This window comes from Salmo trutta, chromosome 11 (assembly GCF_901001165.1).
Source record: "Salmo trutta chromosome 11, fSalTru1.1, whole genome shotgun sequence".
NCBI classification, from domain to species: domain Eukaryota; kingdom Metazoa; phylum Chordata; class Actinopteri; order Salmoniformes; family Salmonidae; genus Salmo; species Salmo trutta.
The window spans coordinates 12,466,002-12,492,139 of NC_042967.1; the positions used below are offsets into that span (position 1 = coordinate 12,466,002).

The 26,138-nt window shown below is 47.9% G+C and overlaps 1 protein-coding gene across 1 annotated transcript in view; it reads left to right on the forward strand.

The window, feature by feature from the left end:
* The window catches only part of LOC115201998 (lipopolysaccharide-responsive and beige-like anchor protein), a 273,164-nt gene that overhangs the window by 207,723 nt on the left and 39,303 nt on the right, over nt 1–26,138 (forward strand). Inside the window, exons 42-43 of the mRNA XM_029765858.1 lie at nt 15,215–15,429; nt 23,067–23,156. Of these exons, the coding sequence (XP_029621718.1) occupies nt 15,215–15,429; nt 23,067–23,156 (305 nt within the window). The remainder of the gene's footprint in view (nt 1–15,214; nt 15,430–23,066; nt 23,157–26,138) is intronic.

Consider the following 26,138-nt stretch of genomic DNA (forward strand, 5'->3'; position numbering starts at 1 on the left):
CACCACCACCACCCCCTCCACCACCACCACTCTACACCCCTCCACCACCACTCTACACCCCTCCACCCACCACCACCACCACCCCTCTACACCCCTCCACCACCACCACCCCTCCACCACCACCACTCTACACCCCACCACCACCACTCTACACCCCTCCACCACCACCACCACCACCCCTCTACACCCCTCCACCACCACCACTCTACACCCCTCCACCACCACCCTACCACCACCACTCTACACCCCACCACCACCACTCTACACCCCACCACCACCACCCCACCACCACCAACCCTCTACACCCCACCACCGCTCTACACCCCTCCACCCCCACCACCCCTCTACACCCCCCCCACCATCCCTCTACACCCCTCCACCACCACCACCCATCTACACCCCAACCCACCACCACCACCACCCATCTACACCACAACCCTCTACAACCCTCTACCACCACCACCCATCTACACCACAACCCTCCACCACCACCCCTCTACACCACCACCCCTCTACAACCCTCTACCACCACCACCCCTCTACAACCCTCTACCACCACCACCCCTCTACAACCCACCACCACCACCACCCATCTACACCACAACCCTCCACCACCACCCCGCTACAACCCTCCACCACCACCACCCATCTACACCCCAACCCACCACCACCACCACCCATCTACACCCCAACCCACCACCACCACCACCCATCTACACCCCAACCCACCACCACCACCACCACCCCTCTACACCCCAACCCTCCACCACCACCCCTCTACACCACAACCCTCCACCACCACCCCTCTACAACCCTCTACAACCCACCACCACCACCACCCATCTACACCCCAACCCACCACCCCTCTACAACCCTCTACCACCATCACCCTCTACAACCCACCAACACCACCACCCATCTACACCACAACCCTCCACCACCACCCCGCTACAACCCTCCACCCTCACCACCCATCTACACCACAACCCTCCACCACCACCCATCTACACCACAACCCTCCACCACCACCCATCTACACCACAACCCTCCCTCACCACCCATCTACACCACAACCCTCCCTCACCACCCATCTACACCACAACCCTCCACCACCACCATCCATCTACACCCCAACCCACCACCACCACCCCTCTACAACCCTCCACCACCACCCCTCTACATCCCTCCACCACCACCCCTCTACAACCCTCCACCACCACCCCTCTACAACCCTCCACAACCCTCCACCACCACCCCTCTACAACCCTCCACCACCACCCATCTACACCCCAACCCTCCACCACCACCACCCATCTACACCACAACCCTCCACCACCACCACCCATCTACACCACAACCCTCCACCACCCATCTACAACCCTCCACAACCCTCCACCACCACCCCTCTACAACCCTCCACCACCACCCATCTACACCCCAACCCTCCACCACCACCACCCATCTACACCACAACCCTCCACCACCCATCTACACCACAACCCTCCACCACCCATCTACATCACAACCCTCCACCACCACCCCTCTACAACCCTCTTAAATCCAACCCTCCACCCTTCAGGCTCTACTAAACACGGCTCCTTGATTGACCCTGGCTTGTACAGCTCCAAGATTCATTACCCTCATTGTAAATACATAGATTTGGGATGTACCCAGGATTATGGGATTGTAAACAGGCCCACGGTGGAGAGACCATGTCTTTACCTTAACCACATACACACACATATACACACACAGACACACATACACACACAGACATACACACAGGGCTCCCAAGTGGCGCAGCGGTCTAAGGCACTGCCTCTCAGTAATAGAGGCGTCACTACAGACACCCTGGTTCGAATCTAGGCTGTATCACAACCAGCCGTGATTGGGAGTCCCATAGGGCGGCGCACAACTGTCCCAGCGTCGTCTGGGTTTGGCCGGGGTAGGCCGTCATTGTAAATAATAGTTTGTTCTTAACTGACTTGCCTAGTTAAATAAAATACATACATACACACACACACACACACACACACTTTACTCTGGTCTTGATGTTGCGTGACACAGAGATCAGGGGCGATTGTTGATTTTACCACAGGGTCAGGGGAGAGGTTAAGAACTTGATCCCCCCTCGCCAGATAACTAGACGTCTCTGGTCACTGTCATGTTCCACCAGCATTCCACAATATATGACAAATACCCTCTCTGTCCCTCTCGCTCTCTCTCTCAGATCTGTTTATGATTAGGGCAATAGCAGGTGATCATGTGCTTTGGTTTAACCAGCCACAGGGGCTACTGGTTCCTACTGGACCCTACTGGCCCCTACTGGCCCCTACTGGCTCCTACTGGCCCCTACTGGCTCCTACTGGCTCCTACTGGTTCTACTATTCACAAACATGCCCAACCTGGAAGTGGACTATGTCCTGATCTGATAGATGTCTGAATAGGATGAATATTTGAACATGATGAATACATATTTCCCCTTCAGTTTATTGTACTCCTTCAGGGTGGCTCCTCTCACTCATCTAATCTCTTGTACCTCTGCTGACAGCCCAGTAAACTACACGCATGGGAAAGGACCGTCAGGCCGCAAGAACACGACGCTCTGACCTCTTTAGAAAGATTCTGCCCAGCAGAAGGAGTGACAGGAACATCCACGAAACCACCCAGAGAGAGAGAAATGTAGAGGGGGGAGACCCCACTCAGGGGCTGCTTGGTGGGTCAAACCAGTTGACTGATGGAGCAGAAGCTGAGCGAGACAGAGTTGAACACAGGTCTGCCCTCCAGTCCCGCCACGGTTTCTCATAGTCCCTTTAGAAGTGTCAAATATCTCTCAGGCAGTCCGACAGCCTACAGGAACACTCCCCTCAGGTAACTGGAACAGACGAGACGATCGTCTTCTCTGTGGAGTGCCTGTTGACGGCAGCTTGTCCTTTAGTGTGAAGTACAGTAACGGGGACACACACACACACACACACACACTGTTTGTTTGTTGGGAGCATCACACACTCGTACGCCGGCGGTTGGCTGTGAGCCTACTACGCCAGCCGGGATCAGTGAGCCAACCTCAAAAGCATGGGCCTGGCCGTGCTGAGAGACGAGAGCCACTTTAACTTGACCCACATGGTGTTACTCACTGAGGCCCCATAACGTTACCCACCCTACTCACTGTCCTTCTCTGTCCAAGCACTGAGGTCTGTCAACTCAATATGCTGACAGCCCCTCACACAAACTGTGTCAACATATAGGACAAGGCCATTATCCAAAATGGTTGAAGTCTGTGAGCATGTGAAAGAGAGGGGTAGATTGGGGGCTGTTTTGGTGTGCTTGAGTTGAGCTGTGTCTCAGACTCTTTTTTTTTCTTCCTATCAGACATTTTGAAGTGATGTTTGCTTTGCTGATCGTATCGTGCCCCTGGCAGATTTATAGCGCTCCCCCCCTACACAGAGGTGTCATCAGGGCTGTGGGAAGTGGCAGAAGGAAGGGAAGGTGTGTGTGTGTGTGTGTGTGTGTGTGTGTTTCCCACACGCCACCCTACCAGGCTGCTCTGCTCCTCTGGTATGACCACCGGCTACACGGGGTCAAAGTTCACCCATGTTTACATTCGCCTCTCATCCCCACAATTCTCTCTCCCAATACAATCAGGCAGGCACCAGCCAGGGACATCAGTAATGCTCACTCCCTCTCTCTCTCCCAGGACCCCCAGAGGGACCGCTGTGAGAGTTGAGGTTAGCCGCTAATACCGCTAACAGCATAGTTAATGAGTGAGAGCACCGAGTTAGCCTAACGTAGCGTTAGCCTAGCTTAGCGCTGATCCATCCAACCGGCATGAGAGTCTGTGAGGCTACAGTATAACAGTACAAGGCCTGCAGGCAGGGTGGGAACGAGCTACAGCGTCTGGTCAACATCAGCCAGCGCTCTCTGAAGGGGTATTGTCATATGCGAGGGCAGACATGTTTACTGTGTGCTCTGTGTTTTATGAGCTCCAACCCCTCCTCCTCCTGCTCTCTCCTCCTCCTCTTCAGTGATGTAATGGAGGAGGCTGAGGGAGCCTGAGAAATGGCATGATCAATGGCCGCTGACACACTCACTCGCTAATGCTGTCTCTCTCCCACGTGCTTCCTCTCTCTCTCTCCCATCCTCTCTCTATACAGTGAAGGGAAAAAAATATTTGATCCCCTGCTGATTTTGTACGTTTGCCCACTGACAAAGAAATGATCCGTCTATAATTTTAATGTTAGGTTTATTTGAACAGTAAGAAACAGAAAAACAACAAAAAATGTTATAAATTGATTTGCATTTTCATGAGGGAAATAAGTATTTGACCCCCTCTCAATCAGAAAGATTTCTGGCTCCCAGGTGTCTTTTATACAGGTAACAAGCTGAGATTAGGAGCACACTCTTAAAGGGAGTGCTCCTAATCTCAGCTTGTTACCTGTATAAAAGACACCTGTCCACAGAAGCAATCAATCAATCAGATTCCAAACTCTCCATCATGGCCAAGACCAAAGAGCTCTCCAAGGATGTCAGGGACAAGATTGTACACCTACACAAGGCTGGAATGGGCTACAAGACCATCGCCAAGCAGCTTGGTGAGAAGGTGACAACAGTTGATGCGATTATTCCCAAATGGAAGGAACACAAAAGAACTGTCAATCTCCCTCTGCCTGGGGCTCCATGCAAGATCTCACCTCGTGGAGTTGCAATGATCATGAGAACGGTGAGGAATCAGCCCAGAACTCGACGGGGGATCTTGTCAATGATCTCAAGGCAGCTGGGACCATAGTCACCAAGAAAACAATTGGTAACACACTACGCCGTGAAGGACTGAAATCCTGCAGCGCCCGCGAGGTCCCCCTGCTCAAGAAAGCACATATACATGCCCGTCTGAAGTTTGCCAATGAGCATCTGAATGATTCAGAGGACAACTGGGTGAAAGTGTTGTGGTCAGATGAGACCAAAATGGAGCTCTTTGGCATCAACTCAACTCGCCGTGTTTGGAGGAGGAGGAATGCTGCCTATGACCCCAAGAATCCCATCCCCACCGTGAAACATGGAGGTGGAAACATTATGCTTTGGGAGTGTTTTTCTGCTAAGGGGACAGGACAACTTCACCGCATCAAAGGGACGATGGACGGGGCCATGTACCGTCAAACCTTGGGTGAGAACTTCCTTCCCTCAGCCAGGGCATTGAAAATGGGTCGTGGATGGGTATTCCAGCATGACAATGACCCAAAACACACGGCCAAGGCAACGAAGGAGTGGCTCAAGAAGAAGCACATTAAGGTCCTGGAGTGACCTAGCCAGTCTCCAGACCTTAATCCCATAGAAAATCTGTGGAGGGAGCTGAAGGTTCGAGTTGCAAAACGTCAGCCTCAAAACCTTAATGACTTGGAGAAGATCTGCAAAGAGGAGTGGGACAAAATCCCTCCTGAGATGTGTGCAAACCTGGTGGCCAACTACAAGAAACGTCTGACCTCTGTGATTGTCAAAAAGGGTTTTGCCACCAAGTACTAAGTCATGTTTTGCAGAGGGGTCAAATACTTATTTCCCTCATTAAAATGCAAATCAATTTATAACATTTTTGACTTGCGTTTTTCAGGATTTTTTGTTGTTGTTATTCTGTCTCTCACTGTTCAAATACACCTACCATTAAAGTTATAGACTGATCATTTCTTTGTTAGTGGGCAAACCTACAAAATCAGCAGGGGATCAAGTACTTTTTTCCCTCACTGTGTCTCTCTCTCTCCCATCATCTCTCTATCTCTCTATCTCTCCCCCTCCCTTCCCCCCTCTCTCTCTCTCTCTTCCCTTCCCTTCTCTCTCTTCCTTTTTCTCTCTCTCTCTCCCTTCCCCTCTCTCTCTCTCCAACTCTCTCTCTTTCTCTCTCCCTTCCTCTCTCTCGGCCCATGCATGGCCTGGCAGGAGGCTTTTCTGCAGCGGCTTTCTTTCTCTTCCCTCTCTCCCTCTCTCCCTCTCCCTCTCCCTCTTTACACTCACTAATATTCCATCTCTTCCTCTCTCTCTGGGTGTTTGAGGTTGATTGTGGGACAGGTGGCATCTTTACCCCGCTCCGTCCCTAGCCTAGGTGTCCAGTCAAGCATGCAGGAATTGTCCCCCTCCCCACACACACACACCCACACACACACACTCTACACGCACACTGACCCTCATCTACACTCAGGTCTGCATTTCAAAGACGTGGCGTTTGACAAGGACTTCAAGTTTAGGTCATCCATCACACAGGGCTCAATGACCCCCAATATCAGCTCCCCTTCCTCCTCTACAGACATCAATCCCCCAGTCGTCTCTATTCACTCTACTTACTATGCTCTCATCTCAGCTCAGCTCATCTTGTTTTCTCATCACAAACCACCTTCCTGCCTGATGTGGAAGGTCATCACAACTTTAACAACACTGGAGCAGCTTAACAAAAGTCCTGTTTAAAGGTGCAATTATTATTTTGTAATATCTCTAGTTGCACATGATAAACCGGTAGTGATCTACAGTGAGATTCGATGGAGGAAGTTCAACTGAGAGAACCTCAAATAATAATAATTTCGTATAAAATCTGCATGAAAATCTTAAATCGGTCATAATTCTGATTATTTTATTCTTCCAGTGTCCCAATCTCTACTGGATGGAATTTTACTGTTACATGTTTATTTTATTCACTGTGTAAAGATATTGATAGCATTGATAATTGGTTATGTACCGTGGAAGTCTCGTCTCTCTATATATTTAACTTCGAGGTTTATTTTCCATGTGAAGTGAACACAGCTGTTTGCCGGTAATGGACGTCCGGTAGTGGTTCTTCCGTTCATACAGTCGGCTCTCTTTACTCTCTCTATCCTATAGTCTATTCAATGGCACATCCTGTAGGAGTCCGAACCGTTTACATCAGGGGATAAGTGTAAAAGCTATCCCAGCTCAAGAGGCTTTAGATTGGGGTAGAACTTAAAATCTAGCCTGGGGCTTCTGTTTTTGGGAAGGCCCAAATAACATACTTTTTCCGATTTGTTAGTTGGAGTGTACGGATTCTCTTTTCACCATTTACTGATAAAAAAATAAAAGAATATCCAGCATTTTAGATCTCCGTGTGACATTAGATGTCCGTGTGACATTAGATGTCCGCGTGACATTAGATGTCCGCGTGACATTAGATGTCCGCGTGACATTAGATGTCCGCGTGACATTAGATGTCCGCGTGACATTAGATGTCCGCGTGACGTCGTTTCCTATTTCTACTTCCACCACCAAAACGCGTACTAACAGTACTGTAATTGCTCCTCTCTTTATTATTATATATATATTTATTATTATTAAGTGGTCCGCTCGCCCACGTGTCGTTCACCTGAATGAATGAACCTCTCCGGCAGGTTTAGAGTACAAGTTAGTCACCGCCATAATATATTTGAATCATCTAAGCACCTTCAATCCGTAACCCAATCACATCAACTACTTTACCCAGAAAGAGAGCACTCTGAGTGGACACGGAACACGACTGTCAGACCCCCTAACTAACCACTCCAGTCTGCTCCACAGTCATTTGAGACAGCCTCGTTCTCCATTCTCTGTCTCTCACAACAGCTATCCAAACAATTCCCCATCCAATACGTTCTGCCACTAACTCCAACTAATGGTACCGTATATGTATGCCTGTCCCTGGGATACGCCCGGAGTGTTTACGGAGCTTTTATTCATCTGTTACTCAGACTTACTGTAGATGCTAACAGTGGTGATGTGTGTTAGCTTGTTAGCCTTATTCTAGGTGAGTGATGCTCGTCTCGGAAATGGAGCTATAGGTCTGTTGATGAACCGTTTTACTCATCACCCGTTCTTCCTGCTTAGTTTGACCCTCAGTCTGGAGCTGTGATTGGTTGGGTGGGTTTGGGATGGTGTGTTTGCAACTGAAACAGTTGGGTAGTCCCAGGTAGTCTTGCGTTAATCTTCGTCAGACCCACTTCTGTGGATTTCGGCGTCTTTTAGAGGGCACTAGTCGTTTTTCATATGGAAGTTGGGAACTGATGAAGTAGGCTGTCACGCAAAATTGGTGTGTCCCAGAGTTGACGTCTGTGTGGGCCATGTCAAAACTTTATTTCATTGGTTAATTGAATCAGAACCATAGCACTTTCCCACTGTCTGCTCTTTACCGTGAATCATACACACCACTTTAGACTCGACCCACAGTCTACAGTACAGTATATGCCAGGCCTCCCTCCAAGTCCCTCCAAATACTCTGTGACATGTTTGTTTTGGGGAGATTTTACACAATCACAGCTCACTCTGCTTCTCGTCACCGGCCAAGCAGGATATTCACCCTGCTGTCTCGTCTCGGGTTCCACTTAGACCAGCGAGACGTGTGTGTGTGTGTCAGGTTCCACTCAGCGCAGCATTACAGTGTGTGTCTCTGCCTGATGACCTGTACCCAGAAGTCTCAGGGTTGTAAGCTGCATGATTGGGGAGCGAGGGAGAGACGGAGGAAAAGGGTGTGTGTGCATGTGCACGGGTGCGCGTGCTTGTCTGTGTGTGGGAGTTTTCCCAATGAGGGGCCACAGAGGTAGAGCTCAGAGCCTGGGCCCCCAGGACAGGAGAGGGGAACTGGGGCATGATGTAAGGAATGAGAGCCAAGGAGGAGGCAGCAGCCGTGGAAGCTAACATTCCATTTCCTTTATTCACATACCTGCTGCAAACTGACGTCGGGCTCCTCGGCTACGGCAAGCTAATAGGTCCTTTAATCAGACGCTCGTCAAACGCAGCAAAACGAAACCCCAGATGAAAGGGAGCAGGAGATGCCTGGAAAGGAGGGGGAGAGAGAGAGAGAGAGAGAGAGAGCGTTATTATTCTTTTGGAGCTTTTGAGGTTGGGGTGGAAATATTATATGGGTATCATGGGGATTTCTGTAAGTTGTGGACTGATTGTTTGATCTGATAGTGTTACTTAGCTGGGATCTGGAAGGGGGGGGGTTCTTAGCTGGGATCTGAGCTGTTGAATATTATGTCTATTTACAGTGTGGGTATCTGATTTGACTCTGTCCATTGTGTTGTGAGTAGATAGTTTCTGAGGAGTGTAGGAGTGCATAAGCCTGATGAATGTCCGCCCTAATCTAGTTGTAATCAATAGGGCTGTCACTCAGCCTGCACTGGACATGTGTGTTTTCGATCACACACATGCAAATGGGTGGATTGATTTGTTAAGTGACATTTTAACATTTTTACAGACAGGTTTCCTTAAGTCCTTAAAAAGGTTAAAAAGCTTTTTTAGGGCCTGGTAAGGAAGAGGAAAGCATGCAGTGAAATCCACCCCTATAAAGTTCAATGTATGGCCAATGTACAGGTAACCGCCAAAATAAAGGAAACACCAACATAAAGTGTCTTAATAGGGTGTTGGGCCACTACGAGCCAGAACTGCTTCAATGCCCCCTTGGCATAGATTCTACAAGTGTCTGGAAATCTATTGGAGGGATGTGACACCATTCTTCCACAAGAATTTCCATAATTCAGTGTTTTGTTGAAGGTGGTGGAAAACGCTGTCTTAGGCACGCTCCAGAATCTCACGTGTTCGTTTGGGTTGAGTCCTGGTGACTGAGACACACATACACATATGTTCGTTTTACTATCCATCTGGGGACCAAACACTTGATTACCATTCAAATTAATATTTTCCCTAAATCTAACCCTTAATCTAACCCTAACCTTAACCCCTAACTCTAATCTTAACTCCTAACCCCAATTGTAACCTTAACCTTAAATCTAACCACTAAGCCTAAAATTGCCTTTCCCATGGGGGAATGGCGAAATATTCCCATTTTCCTTGTTTTACTATCCTTGTGAGGACTTCTGATCCTCATGGGCTCCCAAGTGGTGCAGCGGTCTAAGGCACTGCATCTCAGTGCTAGAGGCGTCACTACAGACCCTGGTTTGATTTCGGGCTGTATCACAACCGGCTGTGATTGGGAGTCCCATAGGGCGGCGCATAATTGGCCCAGCGTTGTTAGGGTTTTGCCGGGGTAGGCCGAATTTGTTCTTAACTGACTTGCCTAGTTAAATAAAGGATAGTCAAATCAAACACACGCACACACCCTTTAAACCCCCTATGGTCCTTTGAGACCCCTCTTTCAAAATCACTGACATCTCTTCTAGAAATGGTAGCCAAAATAATCAGCAACTAGGTATTTTTCTACATGACCCTAAGCATGATGGGATGTTAATTGCTGAAATGAACTCAGAAACCACACCTGTGTGGAAGCACCTGCTTTCATTATACTTTGTATCCCTCATTTACTCAAGTGTTTCCATTATCTTGGCAGTTACGTGTATGTCACTGGTTGGTGGTCAGTCCCACTGTCCTAGTTTTACCACTATTAGCCTATTCTGAACTGTAGGTAGGAAGAAATGTGTCTGTCGCTAATAGGAAATATGATAGAGCCTCTACATTGTTACTTTGCTATCTGTTACATGTCTTTGGTAAACATTATGTTTTTATTATTTCATTTTTCAAAATGATTAAATACATTTGGGAGAGTTAAGGGTCGAACGGCAGCTGAACCTAGTCTCTCCCTCCGGACGTCTGTCAAAGGGAAGGCTGCAGTCATGTCCCAGAGCTCCCACAATTCCATTGGGCAGGCAGCTGTGAGCGGCTCACACACGGCCCAGCTCAGCAGCACAGGAAGTCTGGCAGCTATTGGCTGACCCGACCCGGACCGTAACACAGTCGCAACCAGTCAGCACACACTATTAGTCAAGTGTTTCTTGGTCAGAGCAGGTCACCCCCGAACACATGCACGCACGCACACACACACACACACACACACACACACACACACACACACACACAGGTCACCCCTGAACCCCTGTGTATATGAAGGTAGCCCCGCTCCCCTTCCTCTCTGTAACATCAGACAGCCGTAGAGGAAACGTGAGCATGGCGTGCCGTCACTGTTACCCAATCCTGTGTTTTCATTGGAACCAACATCACAACCCAGACAGAGGAACTTGAGGAATACACGATTGCTAAAATGAGAGCCGGGGAAATTACACCCCACTTTTCTCCCTCCAGAAATCTATGAATAGAATGGCTTGTGTCATTTAGAGCCAGATTTAAAAATCTATATATTATTGGTAATAATTCACCACTATAAAAATGTGAAATGTCTGGCATTTGAAGCTTTACACATGACGAGGCGACAAACAATTGTCAGTTGGCAACAAAGGGATCTCTAAACCTTAGACGATACACAGCAGTTGGGGATAGAAGCCTCCTGATAACAGTAGTGTCGTGATATTTCGCTGCCATCCACCCCCTGCCAGGCATTTACATAAAGGCATGCTACATTATTCATTAATTATCAGAGGATTCCCGGTGGAACAGGATGAAACAGACAGTGGCTGCTAATTGGCCCATCAATAACCCTGCTGCCTGCTGGATCTCCCTTAGTGGATCTGGATCTCACCTCAGGAATCTGTCCCTCTCTAGTCTACACAAGACTTCTGGCTCTCTCTAGTCTCTCTCTAGTCTACACAAGACTTCTGGCTCTCTCTAGTCTACACAAGACTTCTCTCTCTCTAGTCTACACAAGACTTCTGTCTCTCTCTAGTCTACACAAGACTTCTGGCTCTCTCTCTAGTCTACACAAGACTTCTGGCTCTCTCTAGTCTACACAAGACTTCTGGCTCTCTCTAGTCTACACAAGACTTCTGGCTCTCTCTAGTCTACACAAGACTTCTGGCTCTCTCTAGTCTACACAAGACTTCTGGCTCTCTCTAGTCTACACAAGACTTCTGGCTCTCTCTAGTCTACACAAGACTTCTGGCTCTCTCTAGTCTACACAAGACCTCTGGCTCTCTCTAGTCTACACAAGACTTCTGGCTCTCTCTAGTCTACACAAGACTTCTGGCTCTCTCTAGTCTACACAAGACTTCTGGCTCTCTCTAGTCTACACAAGACTTCTGGCTCTCTCTAGTCTACACAAGACTTCTGGCTCTCTCTAGTCTACACAAGACTTCTGGCTCTCTCTAGTCTACACAAGACTTCTGGCTCTCTCTAGTCTACACAAGACTTCTGGCTCTCTCTAGTCTACACAAGACTTCTGGCTCTCTCTAGTCTACACAAGACTTCTGGCTCTCTCTAGTCTACACAAGACTTCTGGCTCTCTCTAGTCTACACAAGACTTCTGGCTCTCTCTAGTCTACACAAGACTTCTGGCTCTCTCTAGTCTACACAAGACTTCTGGCTCTCTCTAGTCTACACAAGACTTCTGGCTCTCTCTAGTCTACACAAGACTTCTGGCTCTCTCTAGTCTACACAAGACCTCTGGCTCTCTCTAGTCTACACAAGACTTCTCTCTCTGACAAGGAATGGTTTTTAGATGAAGGCTTGGTGGCTGAAAGATCTTAACGAAGAAGGGTTTTTAATATAATAATACTTTTAGCAAAAATGGTCATCTTTAATTTACTATCTGTAGAAACTATTAGAATAGAAAGGTTCAGAAACGTTGTCAAACATCACAGCACAGTTGAAAAATATATGGCAAAGGGGCGTTGAGGGTAGGCTGAAGGATGGAATTAAAATTAAACAAAAGAGAACTATTGTAAAATACACTGCCCCCCCACATCATTTTTTTAAAATAAAAAATTAATTAAAGAGATGGTTTTTCCACAAGTTTTGCTTGTTGATCAAACGTGTCTGGGAGAACACAGGGTAGAATTGCCAATGGGCCTCTCTTTTAGCAGCACAGACTGAGAGGCTTTGAAAGACACCACAGAGCTAGTTCACTATACCTCCGCAGGCACTACCAAACACTCCCTGAATCACTGATGAGAGAGGGGATTTCTAGGCACTACCAAACGCTCCCTGAATCACTGATGAGAGAGGGGATTTCTAGGCACTACCAAACGCTCCCTGAATCACTGATGAGAGAGGGGATTTCTAGGCACTACCAAACGATTGCATCTCAGTCAGAGACAGACACACGCACACACACAATACTATTCCCCTCTCCCTTTCCCCAAATGCTAGAACCTCATTACCATAAAGGCGGGCCTCTGGAGAGGGTGCTGCAATAACACAGGCTGTTCTTTGTTTCCCTGCCTTGATTGACAGGAGATTGCAGCGCACATTAAATGGCCATCAGACTCTCCATTAGTTTAGAAACAGAGGGAGCAGGGCCCCGTCAAAGGTCAGGCCTAGCGCATGATGAACTGATCTCTCTCTGTCACACACACACATGCACAAAATTAACGAACACAAACTCACACACACCGGTCCCCCATCGGCCCCCAGTCAGCTTGTCATTAAGAGGCCTGTCCTGGATTCTAATAGACATGTAGCCCTAATAAAACGGATCACTCTCTGACACAGAGCTTTAAACGTATTAACATAAGTGCTCTGTTCCAGGGGTGCTCTGTTCCAAGGGTGCTCTGTTCCAAGGGTGCTCTGTTCCAGGGGTGCTCTGTTCCAGGGGTGCTCTGTTCCAGGGGTGCTCTGTTCCAGGGGTGCTCTGTTCCAGGGGTGCTCTGTTTGGTCTTATTGTAAAATAATTACTCCCAAAACATTGGTATTCGCTCATATTTTGTGTGTTTTAAAGGGGGAAAATAATTGATCTATCTGTGGCTACTAATTTCACCATGTGTTTCCAGGTTGCCAAACTATAATTGAGGAAGAATAATAGTATAATTGTTGAACATTTACAAAAAGAACCATGACGTATAATAACCATAAACCTATTCACACAATTTCTTATGCACTTATATAACAAATGTTCCCAGTCCTCATTTGAATAGTGTTCTTCCTCCACTCCACTTCCCAGCTTGCATCCAAATGTTGGTACCTTATTCCCTAGTTAGTGCACTCAATTTTTATATATATATATATATATAGTGAACATGGTTACATTTAGGACGCAGACCCAGTTCCACATTAAAACCCAGAGACCTTTCAGTGCTCTGCCGCCCCAGGGCCTTTTCTCTCTCTCCTTGACACCGACCAATTTCTTGATATTGTTTCCTCGGCTCATAAAGTCATTATACAAGAGCTTTCACAGTTTACCATCAGGCTGAGGCTCGATCGCCCCGTCAGGGGGAGATGTCATGATGGCAGACAGGTAGCAGACATCTAGCTGTTCGCTCTCTCTTTTTCTCGCTCACCACCTCCTCTCTCTCTCTGTCTGAATCTCATTCTTCTCGCACTCCCTTTCTTTCCCCATCTCTTTCTTTCTCTCTCTATTTTCTCTCTCTCTCTCTCTCTCTCTCTCTTTGCCGTTCCTCCCTGATTGAAAGTTATAATTAAGAGAGTGAGAGAGAATTAGAAGGAAAATTAGCTGTCAGAAAGTCACATTTAAGTGACTGATGGGCCAGCCCTGGCTGTAAACATTTAAATGATATAAATTGCCATTTAAGTGTACCGGTTTAATGTTTTGTCACAGAATTAATGTGACACAAGGCAGCAATGACAATCAAGGCCTCCTCATTCTAATTTGGAACGCGTTTAGAAGCTTTTGTTGTTGCCGTGCCGACAGCTTTTCCAGAAATTAACACAATTGCTGTTTTTATGAGAAACCATAAATGTTTTCCCTTCTTGGCCGGCTAATGAGTAGAAAAACAGCTTGTATCTCAATGTTATGGTGAGACAGAGACATTCCGAAGCACCGCTATATACATTATCTCATCTCATCGTCCCACGAAAGGGGAAGAAAAGTCCAAAATGAGTCCCCGACGTCCTATTAGAATGAAGTGTTCTCATGTTTCATGTTTTCACACGATTAGCATTGGAATCTTTTGGAGCGTTTTCTTCATTATGCAGATGATAGCAGCACTGACTATCTGCTATTGAAATGACTTTGAACAAGTTCTACTTTGAGTTGCAGCTTTTTGTGGGGGTTGGGGGAGTGGAGTAAGCATTCTGGAATTACAACAATTAGTTCCGAACATAATTTGCAGCCATGCAGTTTAGCAGGTCTACTGTATCTGTTCATAATGCTTCAGTTTATAAATAATCATTTGACTTTGTCTAATCCCCTCTTGGTTCTGTGGCTTATGAGTGACATCAACTTCAATCAATTATTTGCAAGGATTCCCTACCTCCTATTTTTGATATAGTCTTGGGATCCTCTTGTACCACTCTATCTATCCAAATCCCATCTAACCATGAGTCCTCACTCTGAACACGGTTTGTATGTTTTTCTGTTCAATATCTGCTCAATAACCCTTTCATTTAGCCCAATCCCCTCTAACCATGGCTCCTCCTCTCCTCCTGTCTTCCCAGGCTCTGGAGAGTGAGTTTGTGTCGTGCCAGCTGCACCAGTGGATCGACCTGATCTTTGGCTACAAGCAGCAGGGTCCTGAGGCCACCAGGTCTCTCAACGTCTTCTACTACCTGACCTATGAAGGGACCATCAACCTCAGCTCTATCACCGACCCTATGCTCAGAGAGGTGATGTAACACACACACACACACACACACACACACACACACACTTCTACTACCTGACCTATGAAGGGACCATCAACATCAGCTCTATCACCGACCCCATGCTCAGAGAGGTGATGTAACACACACACACACACACACACACACACACACACACACACACACACACACACACACACACACACACACACACTTCTACTACCTGACCTATGAAGGGACCATCAACCTCAGCTCTATCACCGACCCCATGCTCAGAGAGGTGATGTAACACACACACACACACACACACACACACAGAGTTGATGTGAATTACTCCACGGTATCACACAGAACCATTAAAGCTCTTAACTGGGATGTTGAATCCAATTCAATTAAAGTCCATTAGCATCAGCAGAAGGTATAGTCCTCTGCCGTTATTGATGCTGTTATTTGTGTTACATTCAACAGCAGGGCTGTGTGGTAAGTAAGTACTATTCAGTCTTTCTTCTCCAGCACTGGGCTCCCACTGAAAGCTATATGAAGTGCTCCACTTTAAGGTCTGAGAAAGCCCTTAAAAATCGGGTGTGTGTTTGTGTTTTTCTCGCTCTACTTTCATTCATTATTCATCCTCCCTTCACTTTGAACCAACAGGCAGGCAGACAGGCAGCCTCTCCCTCTCTCCCCTCACAGCAGCAGCACGGAACACCAATATAGCAATAAACCATGGCTAGCCCGCTAGCTTACAGCGCTAACGCTCTCATTGACACTCTAACAAATCTGTGGCAGGCGAACAGGGTGCTGACCCCACAACTAGAGTGTGACTTCTCGTCTAAAACGGTGCCACTGAAGTGTAACTCAGGGTGCCAGACATGGCAGCCAGCCACTGAGACAGCCTCTTCTGGCCCAGAGTGCACTGTGTGTGTACTGTATAAACTCTAGGGCCTGGACGATACCAGTATGGTGAAACTCTTTAGTATGGTGGTAAGGGAACAAAACACAAAGCGGATTAAACTTCTTTAGAAATCAGCTCTAATGTTGGAAACAAACATGATGACGTCATCCAGAGTCACATGTATTTATTTACCAAGCTGTAGCACAATATGTTACATACAGCAGGTTTTTAAAGGACCAAAGAGTTTGGTTTGCTTCGTGTTTTCATGTTTGCCATGGATAAAATATCCCGGTACCATCCTGGCTCTAATAATCTCCAGAGATAACACAGTGTACCCTAAATACAACGAGAGCTGGTCAACATAACTTCCTATATAATGCAATATTTGATTTCATCGAAGACACTCTGAAGCCCCAAACAAATGATCCGTAACAAATATCGCAATTGCTCTGATATCACAATTTAGCAATTACTTATGTTGTGTTGAATATAATTTTCTGACACTATTATGACGTTCAGTTGGAATAAAGTGTCTACATTGGAAATGAACAGCATTACCCGCTCACCAACCAAAACGAACCTCCCTCAGAACTTTCACTATCAGACTCCTGGCCAGAAAACCACCATCTCGACCTCGGCGTTCAACAAGGACCCAGCAGGGCGATAGTAGTCGTCATTTCCAGCAGTACACTCACTGTGGGACGGCGTTAGGTTGGTTAGCGTCAGTGGGTGTTCAGCTGAAGGTCAAAGTGACTCAACTGTTCCGTTAGCTAGCTCTGGGACATTTTGCTTAGGCTAATGTACAAGAGGACCCATCTTCAGAGTCACTCTCTTCATTCAATTCCCAGCTGACATTTATAAAGGCGTGTGATGATGAAAACTTGCTGGGCATAGGTCACCTATATACTTGCCCATACTACAATGTTATGGCATATAGGCATGTGATTATGTGGGGCCACTGGCAAGGCCAATCTTCTTTAGGGGCGCTGGTCCGTATCTGATGAAGTCTCTATATTCTGTACATTTAAAGGACGGAGAGAGACCCCCTCTGCAGCGAGGCCACGGTCATTTGATTTACTCAACCACTTGACAAGCTGCATCTGGATGGAAAACATGCTGTTTTTATGCAAATAAACGCATCACAGTAACCGCATAACCGCACTTGGTTTTGAATGAAGGGAAATGAATAAGCGAGGATGTCCTTGGCGTGGTGTCTGGTTTGTGGGGGTTGTGCGACAACTCAAGGCAGGTTCCTGTTTGCGTGGGTATGTTTAATTTATACTCGTATTACGTGAAAGCTGTAAAATGCAGACTGTTCCCGTCTGTGTATTGTCACTGGTGTGCGACGGCCATGAGATTTTCCATAATCACAGACAAAGGACAGCGTGAGATGGAGAGAGAGGGCAGGAGAGAGAGGGCAGGAGAGAGAGGGCAGGAGAGAGAGGGCAGGAGAGACAGGGCAGGAGAGAGAGGGCAGGAGAGACAGGGCAGGAGAGACAGGGCAGGAGAGACAGGGCAGGAGAGAGAGGGCAGGAGAGAGAGGGCAGGAGAGAGAGGGCAGGAGAGACAGGGCAGGAGAGACAGGGCAGGAGAGAGAGAGAAATAGAAGGGGAACCCCTGTACCAGTACTCCCAGACTCTCAGTCCCAGTGCAGTAAAAAGTGGTTGTCTTAATGTGGCATGAGTCAACACAGAGAAGAGGAAGCGGAAGAAGGGAGCTGATGTTCTCTCGCTGATGGAGGGAGAGCATGACCAGGAAGCAGTCCCCGTCTGGGTAAACATGGCAACGGTCTCCGCAGCGTTCCCTAATCTGCCTTGAGACATTCCAAACGCTCAGCTAGAACCCCCATTCCACCCCACCTTCCACCCTACCATGGCTTGGCCTGTGTAGACTGTAGGCCTCTGGGGCAGGGAGCCTCTCTTCCAGCTGTCCCTCCCTACCCTGTCCCTCCCTATCCTGTCCCTCCCTATCCTGTCCCTCCCTATCCTGTCCCTCCCTGTCCTTCCCTACCCTGTCCCTCCCTATCCTGTCCCTCCCTACCCTGTCCCTCCCTACCCTGTCCCTCCCTACCCTGTCCCTCCCTACCCTGTCCCTCCCTATCCTGTCCCTCCCCTACCCTGTCCCTCCCTACCCTGTCCTCCCCTATCCTGTCCCTCCCTATCCTGTCCCTCCCTATCCTGTCCTTCCCTACCCTGTCCCTCCCTACCCTGTCCCTCCCTACCCTGTCCCTCCCTACCCTGTCCCTCCCTACCCTGTCCCTCCCTACCCTGTCCCTCCCTACCCTGTCCCTCCCTACCCTGTCCCTCCCTACCCTGTCCCTCCCTACCCTGTCCCTCCCTACCCTGTCCCTCCCTACCCAGTCCCTCCCTACCCTGTCCCTCCCTACCCTATCCCTCCCTACCCTGTCCTCCCCTACCCTGTCCCTCCCTACCCTGTCCCTCCCTACCCTGTCCCGCCCTACCCTGTCCCTCCCTACCCTGTCCCTCCCTACCCTGTCCCTCCCTACCCTGTCCCTCCCTACCCTGTCCCGCCCTACCCTGTCCCGCCCTACCCTGTCCCGCCCTACCCTGTCCCGCCCTACCCTGTCCCGCCCTACCTTGTCCCGCCCTACCTTGTCCCGCCCTACCTTGTCCCGCCCTACCTTGTCCCGCCCTACCTTGTCCCGCCTCCCTCCTTCTCCTGTCCCTCCCTCTCCTGTCCCTCCCTCTCCTGTTCCTCTCCCTATCCTGTTCCTCTCCCTATCCTGTTCCTCTCCCTATCCTGTTCCTCTCCCTATCCTGTTCCTCTCCCTATCCTGTTCCTCTCCCTATCCTGTTCCTCTCCCTATCCTGTCCCTCTCCCTATCCTGTCCCTCTCCCTATCCTGTCCTTCCCTATCCCTATCCTGTCCCTTTCCCTATCCTATCCCTCCCTATCCTGTCCCTCCCTATCCTATCCTGTCCCTCCCTATCCTATCCTGTCCCTCCCTATCCTATCCTGTCCCTCCCTCTCCTGTCCCTCCCTATCCCCCTCCACCACCACCTGTCCTCCATTGCCTATTCTGACACAAACCAGCCCCGGAAGGCCTAGCCCAGACCAGGACCAGACCAGACCAGGACCAGACCACACCAGGACCACGGCTGAATCAGTTGTCACTCAGTAGTGGCGGTCTCCCTTGGCGCTACCCCCCTCCATTCCAACCTCCACCCCCCTTGGCCCCTGGCCCTGACACGGCCCAGACTAGCAACCCATTTCCGCCTCCTCCACAGGCCTGCTTCCTCACAAACACTGAGGGACTGAGGCTGGCTACGGCTCGGGGCTGGAGACGCGCTGCTGGTGTATTTGACTAATTAAAACTAATGCCGGGGTTCAGTCGGGTGTGTGGAGAAACCTCCCCAGCTGATTGGACTCTACACAGGGAGGGGTAGGAGGGTGACAACAAACTCTTTCTTAGACTCACACACTTTCCTCCCTCTCGTCATTCATGTATATGTGTGTTCATGCAATACACCTCCAATCTCTCTCTCTCTCTCTCTTTCTCTCCAATCGTTCTCTCTTTCTCTCACACACACAGTTTATGTGCTCTCTCTCTCTGATGGCATCATGCTCTGCGGTGTGGATTTATTCATTCTCCTGATCATCAGAGCAGCTCCAAGGTAAATAGTGGGTGTCATAGATCCAATTTACCTTCCGGTTGTATTAACCATGCACCAGGCTCCTGGCCAGGCCTGGGTAATGGGCCTCTAGCTGGGGAAATGACCGACCACAGCCCCCCTCTCCCCACTGCTCCTGGTAATGAATCTGCATGCGTGGGTGGGTAGGCGGGGGGCTCAAGCACATCTGGATGGGAATGAGGGGATAAATCAGCGTGCCCGCCATGCGATGCTCCAGTCACTGAGCATGAAGGGCAGCTGAATGGCAGGGGATGAGGAGGAGGAGGTACGGAGGTACGGAGGTACGGCGCGTGTTCTGTTGTCCTCTATAGAGGCCGTAGAGAGAGAGACCGACATCGCACCATACTGTACACACAGTCCAGTTCATGATCTGATGGAAGTGGTCTGTATCATCGTATACTAATACAAGAGATTTTATCATATCTTGGGTTGTTAAAATGTGATATCAGAGAAATGTTAATATAGATATGTTAAGGATGATTTGGTATTTAATATGTATGGCATAATATAGGGATGTATATGGTAAAGCTCTTGCCAAATGTATTTTGGATGAACACGACAGACCACGGCTAATTACACCGGCACAGATGTTCATAGGGGTCCTGACGGACTACCCCTCACACCCCAGGCTCACACACTTTGATCAATCACCTCCATTTAATCCTCCTGCTGGACTTGTGCCAAGCTACTAGGCTAGCTAGAGCTAGCGCCTGCAAACACCACTCACATTCACGCCGCGGAAAATACTGAAAAGTGCTCTTATTTTGTGTCATCAACATTTCTATGCAAATCTGAAATCAACTTCTAAAAGTCATCTTTAGTTCCCCTTCATCAAACAGTGATGCTGTGAAGACATTGGGTTAGCTAGTTAGCTAGCGCTTATCGCCATCTTGCCCTGTCCTGACTCCCATTCCATTGACGTAATGACTTGGGCTTTTCCTAGAACCCCTACATGCATTCTCTGGTATTTCAAGATCCTCTTAATGACTGTAGGGCAGGCGTCCCAAATGGCACCCTATTCTCTTAACAGTGCACTCCTTTTGCCCAGGGCCCTATGTAGGGAATAGGGTAACAATTTTAGGACACATCCCAAAATCATCTGTTTGTAATCGATGGCCCAGTCTAATGGACCCAGGAGTGGATTTACACTAAATAAAGAGGGAGGGACAGATCCCATTGTTCTCCTCAGCTGTGAGAGGACTGGGGGATTAAAGCTTGAGTAGCAGAGAAAAGAAGGTTGGGAGAGAGAAGGAAAGAGCGGGAAAAGAGAGGGAGGGGGGACGGAGGAGGTAAGAGGCAGGGAGACAGACTGGGGGAGAGAGGGAGGGAGGGAGGGAGAGAGAGGGAACCAAAGCCCTGGGTTTTCTGACTCTCACATATCAACTGGCGTCGGTGGAGGCCTTGAGTCTAGGCCGGGAGATTTTCTCATACCTGTTAGAGATTAGGAACCATCTTTTTTTCTTTACTACGCTGGGATCCTCCACAAAAGCTGGAAGGTAGGATGGCAGGCAGGGGCTGGAGTATAGGTCTGGATCCCAAATGACATCCACTTCCCTATGTAGTGCATTACTTCTGACCAGAGTACAAACAGGGGCCTGGTCAAAAGAAGTGCACTACATAGGGAATAGGGTGCCATTTCACATGAATCCCAGGTATTAGTTCACAGTAAGTATAGTCTGAGTCTATGGGCTTAACTGAGGCTCTCTCTCTCGTCTCTCTCGTCTCTTTCTCTAGTCTCTCTCTTTCTCTCTAGTCTCTCTTTCTCATCTCTGGTTAGTTTCAGACAATAGGGATAAGCAGTGCTGTTCACAGCAACGTTTTCTCATGGAAATCCCATCTGCGGTCAGTACAGTCCTTCTCTGTGAGATCACTCCCAGAGTCCAGGCCAACCCCGGCTCAGGCTCTACCACTGTAGTCTCACATAGTACTCTGCTCTTCTCCACACTCACTCTCTCACATGCAGTCACACACAGTCAGATTGCACGGCGCAGCAGTCTCTCACTTAACCTCTGTCTTTCCTGCCCAAGATCTTTCTTTCTCCCTCTCGCTCGCTCTCTCTCAATTCAATTTCAATTTAAGGGGCTTTATTGGCATGGAAACATATATGTTATCATTGCCAAAGCAAGTGAAGTAGGTAATAAACAAAAAGTGAAATAAACAATAAAAAAGTGAACGGTAAACATTACACTCATCAAAAGTTCCAAAAGAATAAAGACATTTCAAATATCATTATGTCTATATACAGTGTTGTAACAATGTGCAAATAGTTAAAGTACAAAAGGGAAAATAAATAAACATAAATATGAGTTGTATTTACAATGTATTGGGTTGTATTTACTCTCTCTCTCTCTGTAGCCCCATCTCACCTAGAGTACTCCTACACACACCTACCGCTGTTGCTGTATGTATTCTTTACTGTGTTGACCATACACCAGTACATCTCTCTGTCCTCCCAGCCCTGTGTTACCTTGACTCTGTGGCCCCTGATGTTGTCCAGAGCTGAGAGGCGGCGTCTCCTGTGACATTTATGGTCCTATATCTCTTAATTAGCGCCACCTAACCCGCCTGTCTGTCTCCCTCTCTCGCTCTCTTTCTCTGTTTCTCTCTCTCGCTCTCTTTCTCTGTTGCTCTCTCTCGCTCTTTTTCTCTGTTTCTCTCTCGCTCTCTCTCGCTCTCTGTTTCTCGCTCTCTCTCACTCTGTTTCTCGCTCTCTCTCACTCTCTGTTTCTCGCTCTCTCACTCTCTGTTTCTCGCTCTCTCACTCTCTGTTTCTCTCTCTCTCGCTCTCTCTGTTTCTCTCTCTCTCACTCTGTTTCTCGCTCTCTCACTCTCTGTTTCTCGCTCTCTCACTCTGTTTCTCTCTCTCGCTCTGTTTCTCTCTCTCTACCTCCATACCTATCTCTTTCTGTCTCTCTACTGCTCTATTTCTCTCTCTCTCTCTCCCTCTCTCTACCTCTCTCTCTCCCTCTCTCTACCTCTCGTTCTCTCTACCCCTCTCTCGCTCTCTCTCTATCTCTCTCTCTATCTCTCTCTCTTTCTCTCTCTCTCTACCTCTCTCTCTACCTCTCTCTCTCTCTCTATCTCTACCTCTGCCTCTACCTCTCTCCCTCTCGCCAGGCTGTGGAGGCACAGATCAGGAGTTTTGGACAGACCCCATGTCAGCTGCTCATCGAGCCACACCCACCAAGGAGCTCCGCCATGCAGGTGGTGAGTCTCGCACACACGTACGCGCACGCTCACACCGACTGACCACCATACCATGCCCAATACCATGCCCAATACCGTACACAATACCATGCCCAATACCGTACACAATACCATGCCCAATACCATACCCAATACCATACCCAATACCATACCCAATACCATACCCAATACCATGCCCAATACCATGCCCAATACCGTACACAATACCATGCCCAATACCATACCCAATACCATACCCAATACCGTACACAATACCATAACCAATACCGTACACAATACCATGCCCAATACCATGCCCAATACCGTACACAATACCATGCCCAATACCATACCCAATACCATATCCAATACCGTACACAATACCATAACCAATACCATGCCCAATACCATACCCAATACCATACCCAATACCGTACACAATACCATAACCAATACCGTACACAATACCATGCCCAATACCATGCCCAATACCGTACACAATACCATGCCCAATACCATGCCCAATACCGCACACAATACCATGCCCAATACCATACCCAATACCGTACACAATACCATGCCCAATACCATACCCAATACCGTACACAATACCATGCCCAATACCATACCCAATACCGTACACAATACCGTGCCCAATACCGACCGAGGCCCAATGGAATAGTCTTGACGGTCTCTGACTGCTAGTATGTTAAATGACGGTCTCTGACTGCTAGTATGTTAAATGACTGTCTCTGACTGCTAGTATGTTAAATGACTGTCTCTGACTGCTAGTATGTTAAATGACGGTCTCTGACTGCTAGTATGTTAAATGACGGTCTCTGACTGCTAGTATGTTAAATGACGGTCTCTGACTGCTGGTATGTTAAATGACGGTCTCTGACTGCTGGTATGTTAAATGACGGTCTCTGACTGCTAGTATGTTTAAATGACGGTCTCTGACTGCTAGTATGTTAAATGACGGTCTCTGACTGCTAGTATGTTAAATGACGGTCTCTGACTGCTAGTATGTTAAATGACGGTCTCTGACTGCTAGTATGTTAAATGACGGTCTCTGACTGCTGGTATGTTAAATGACGGTCTCTGACTGCTAGTATGTTAAATGACTGTCTCTGACTGCTAGTATGTTAAATGACTGTCTCTGACTGCTAGTATGTTAAATGACGGTCTCTGACTGCTAGTATGTTAAATGACGGTCTCTGACTGCTAGTATGTTAAATGACGGTCTCTGACTGCTGGTATGTTAAATGACGGTCTCTGACTGCTGGTATGTTAAATGACGGTCTCTGACTGCTAGTATGTTTAAATGACGGTCTCTGACTGCTAGTATGTTAAATGACGGTCTCTGACTGCTAGTATGTTAAATGACGGTCTCTGACTGCTAGTATGTTAAATGACGGTCTCTGACTGCTAGTATGTTAAATGACGGTCTCTGACTGCTGGTATGTTAAATGACGGTCTCTGACTGCTAGTATGTTAAATGACGGTCTCTGACTGCTAGTATGTTAAATGACGGTCTCTGACTGCTAGTATGTTAAATGACGGTCTCTGACTGCTAGTATGTTAATGGTCTAGCTAGTATTTAATGACGGTCTCTGACTGCTAGTATGTTAAATGACGGTCTCTGACTGCTAGTATGTTAAATGACGGTCTCTGACTGCTAGTATGTTAAATGACGGTCTCTGACTGCTAGTATGTTAAATGACGGTCTCTGACTGCTAGTATGTTAAATGACGGTCTCTGACTGCTAGTATGTTAAATGACGGTCTCTGACTGCTAGTATGTTAAATGACGGTCTCTGACTGCTAGTATGTTAAATGACGGTCTCTGACTGCTAGTATGTTAAATGACGGTCTCTGACTGCTAGTATGTTAAATGACGGTCTCTGACTGCTAGTATGTTAAATGACGGTCTCTGACTGCTAGTATGTTAAATGACGGTCTCTGACTGCTAGTATGTTAAATGACGGTCTCTGACTGCTAGTATGTTAAATGACGGTCTCTGACTGCTAGTATGTTAAATGACGGTCTCTGACTGCTAGTATGTTAAATGACGGTCTCTGACTGCTAGTATGTTAAATGACGGTCTCTGACTGCTAGTATGTTAAATGACGGTCTCTGACTGCTAGTATGTTAAATGACGGTCTCTGACTGCTAGTATGTTAAATGACGGTCTCTGACTGCTAGTATGTTAAATGACGGTCTCTGACTGCTAGTATGTTAAATGACGGTCTCTGACTGCTAGTATGTTAAATGACGGTCTCTGACTGCTAGTATGTTAAATGACGGTCTCTGACTGCTAGTATGTTAAATGACGGTCTCTGACTGCTAGTATGTTAAATGACGGTCTCTGACTGCTAGTATGTTAAATGACGGTCTCTGACTGCTAGTATGTTAAATGACGGTCTCTGACTGCTAGTATGTTAAATGACGGTCTCTGACTGCTAGTATGTTAAATGACGGTCTCTGACTGCTAGTATGTTAAATGACGGTCTCTGACTGCTAGTATGTTAAATGACGGTCTCTGACTGCTAGTATGTTAAATGACGGTCTCTGACTGCTAGTATGTTAAATGACGGTCTCTGACTGCTAGTATGTTAAATGACGGTCTCTGACTGCTAGTATGTTAAATGACGGTCTCTGACTGCTAGTATGTTAAATGACGGTCTCTGACTGCTAGTATGTTAAATGACGGTCTCTGCTTTGACTCACTCTAGCCCGTCTATAGTCTTTCCTCTCCCCCCCATCATCCCTCCATCCTAACCCTGGGAAACGTAAGCTCTGGTTTTAAACCCATCTCCTCTCGTCCTCAGAGAGGGGTGAGGTGTGATTTTGGGTGTAGGGGGGCAGATGAGGGTGAATGGATTAGCACTGTGGAAACATGGTCCTGAGCCAAACTTCCACTCTACACCTTAGACAGACAGACAGACGAGGGGACCAGGGGAGAACCAGAGGGAGGAGGACCGGCTGGGAACAATGGCCCAAA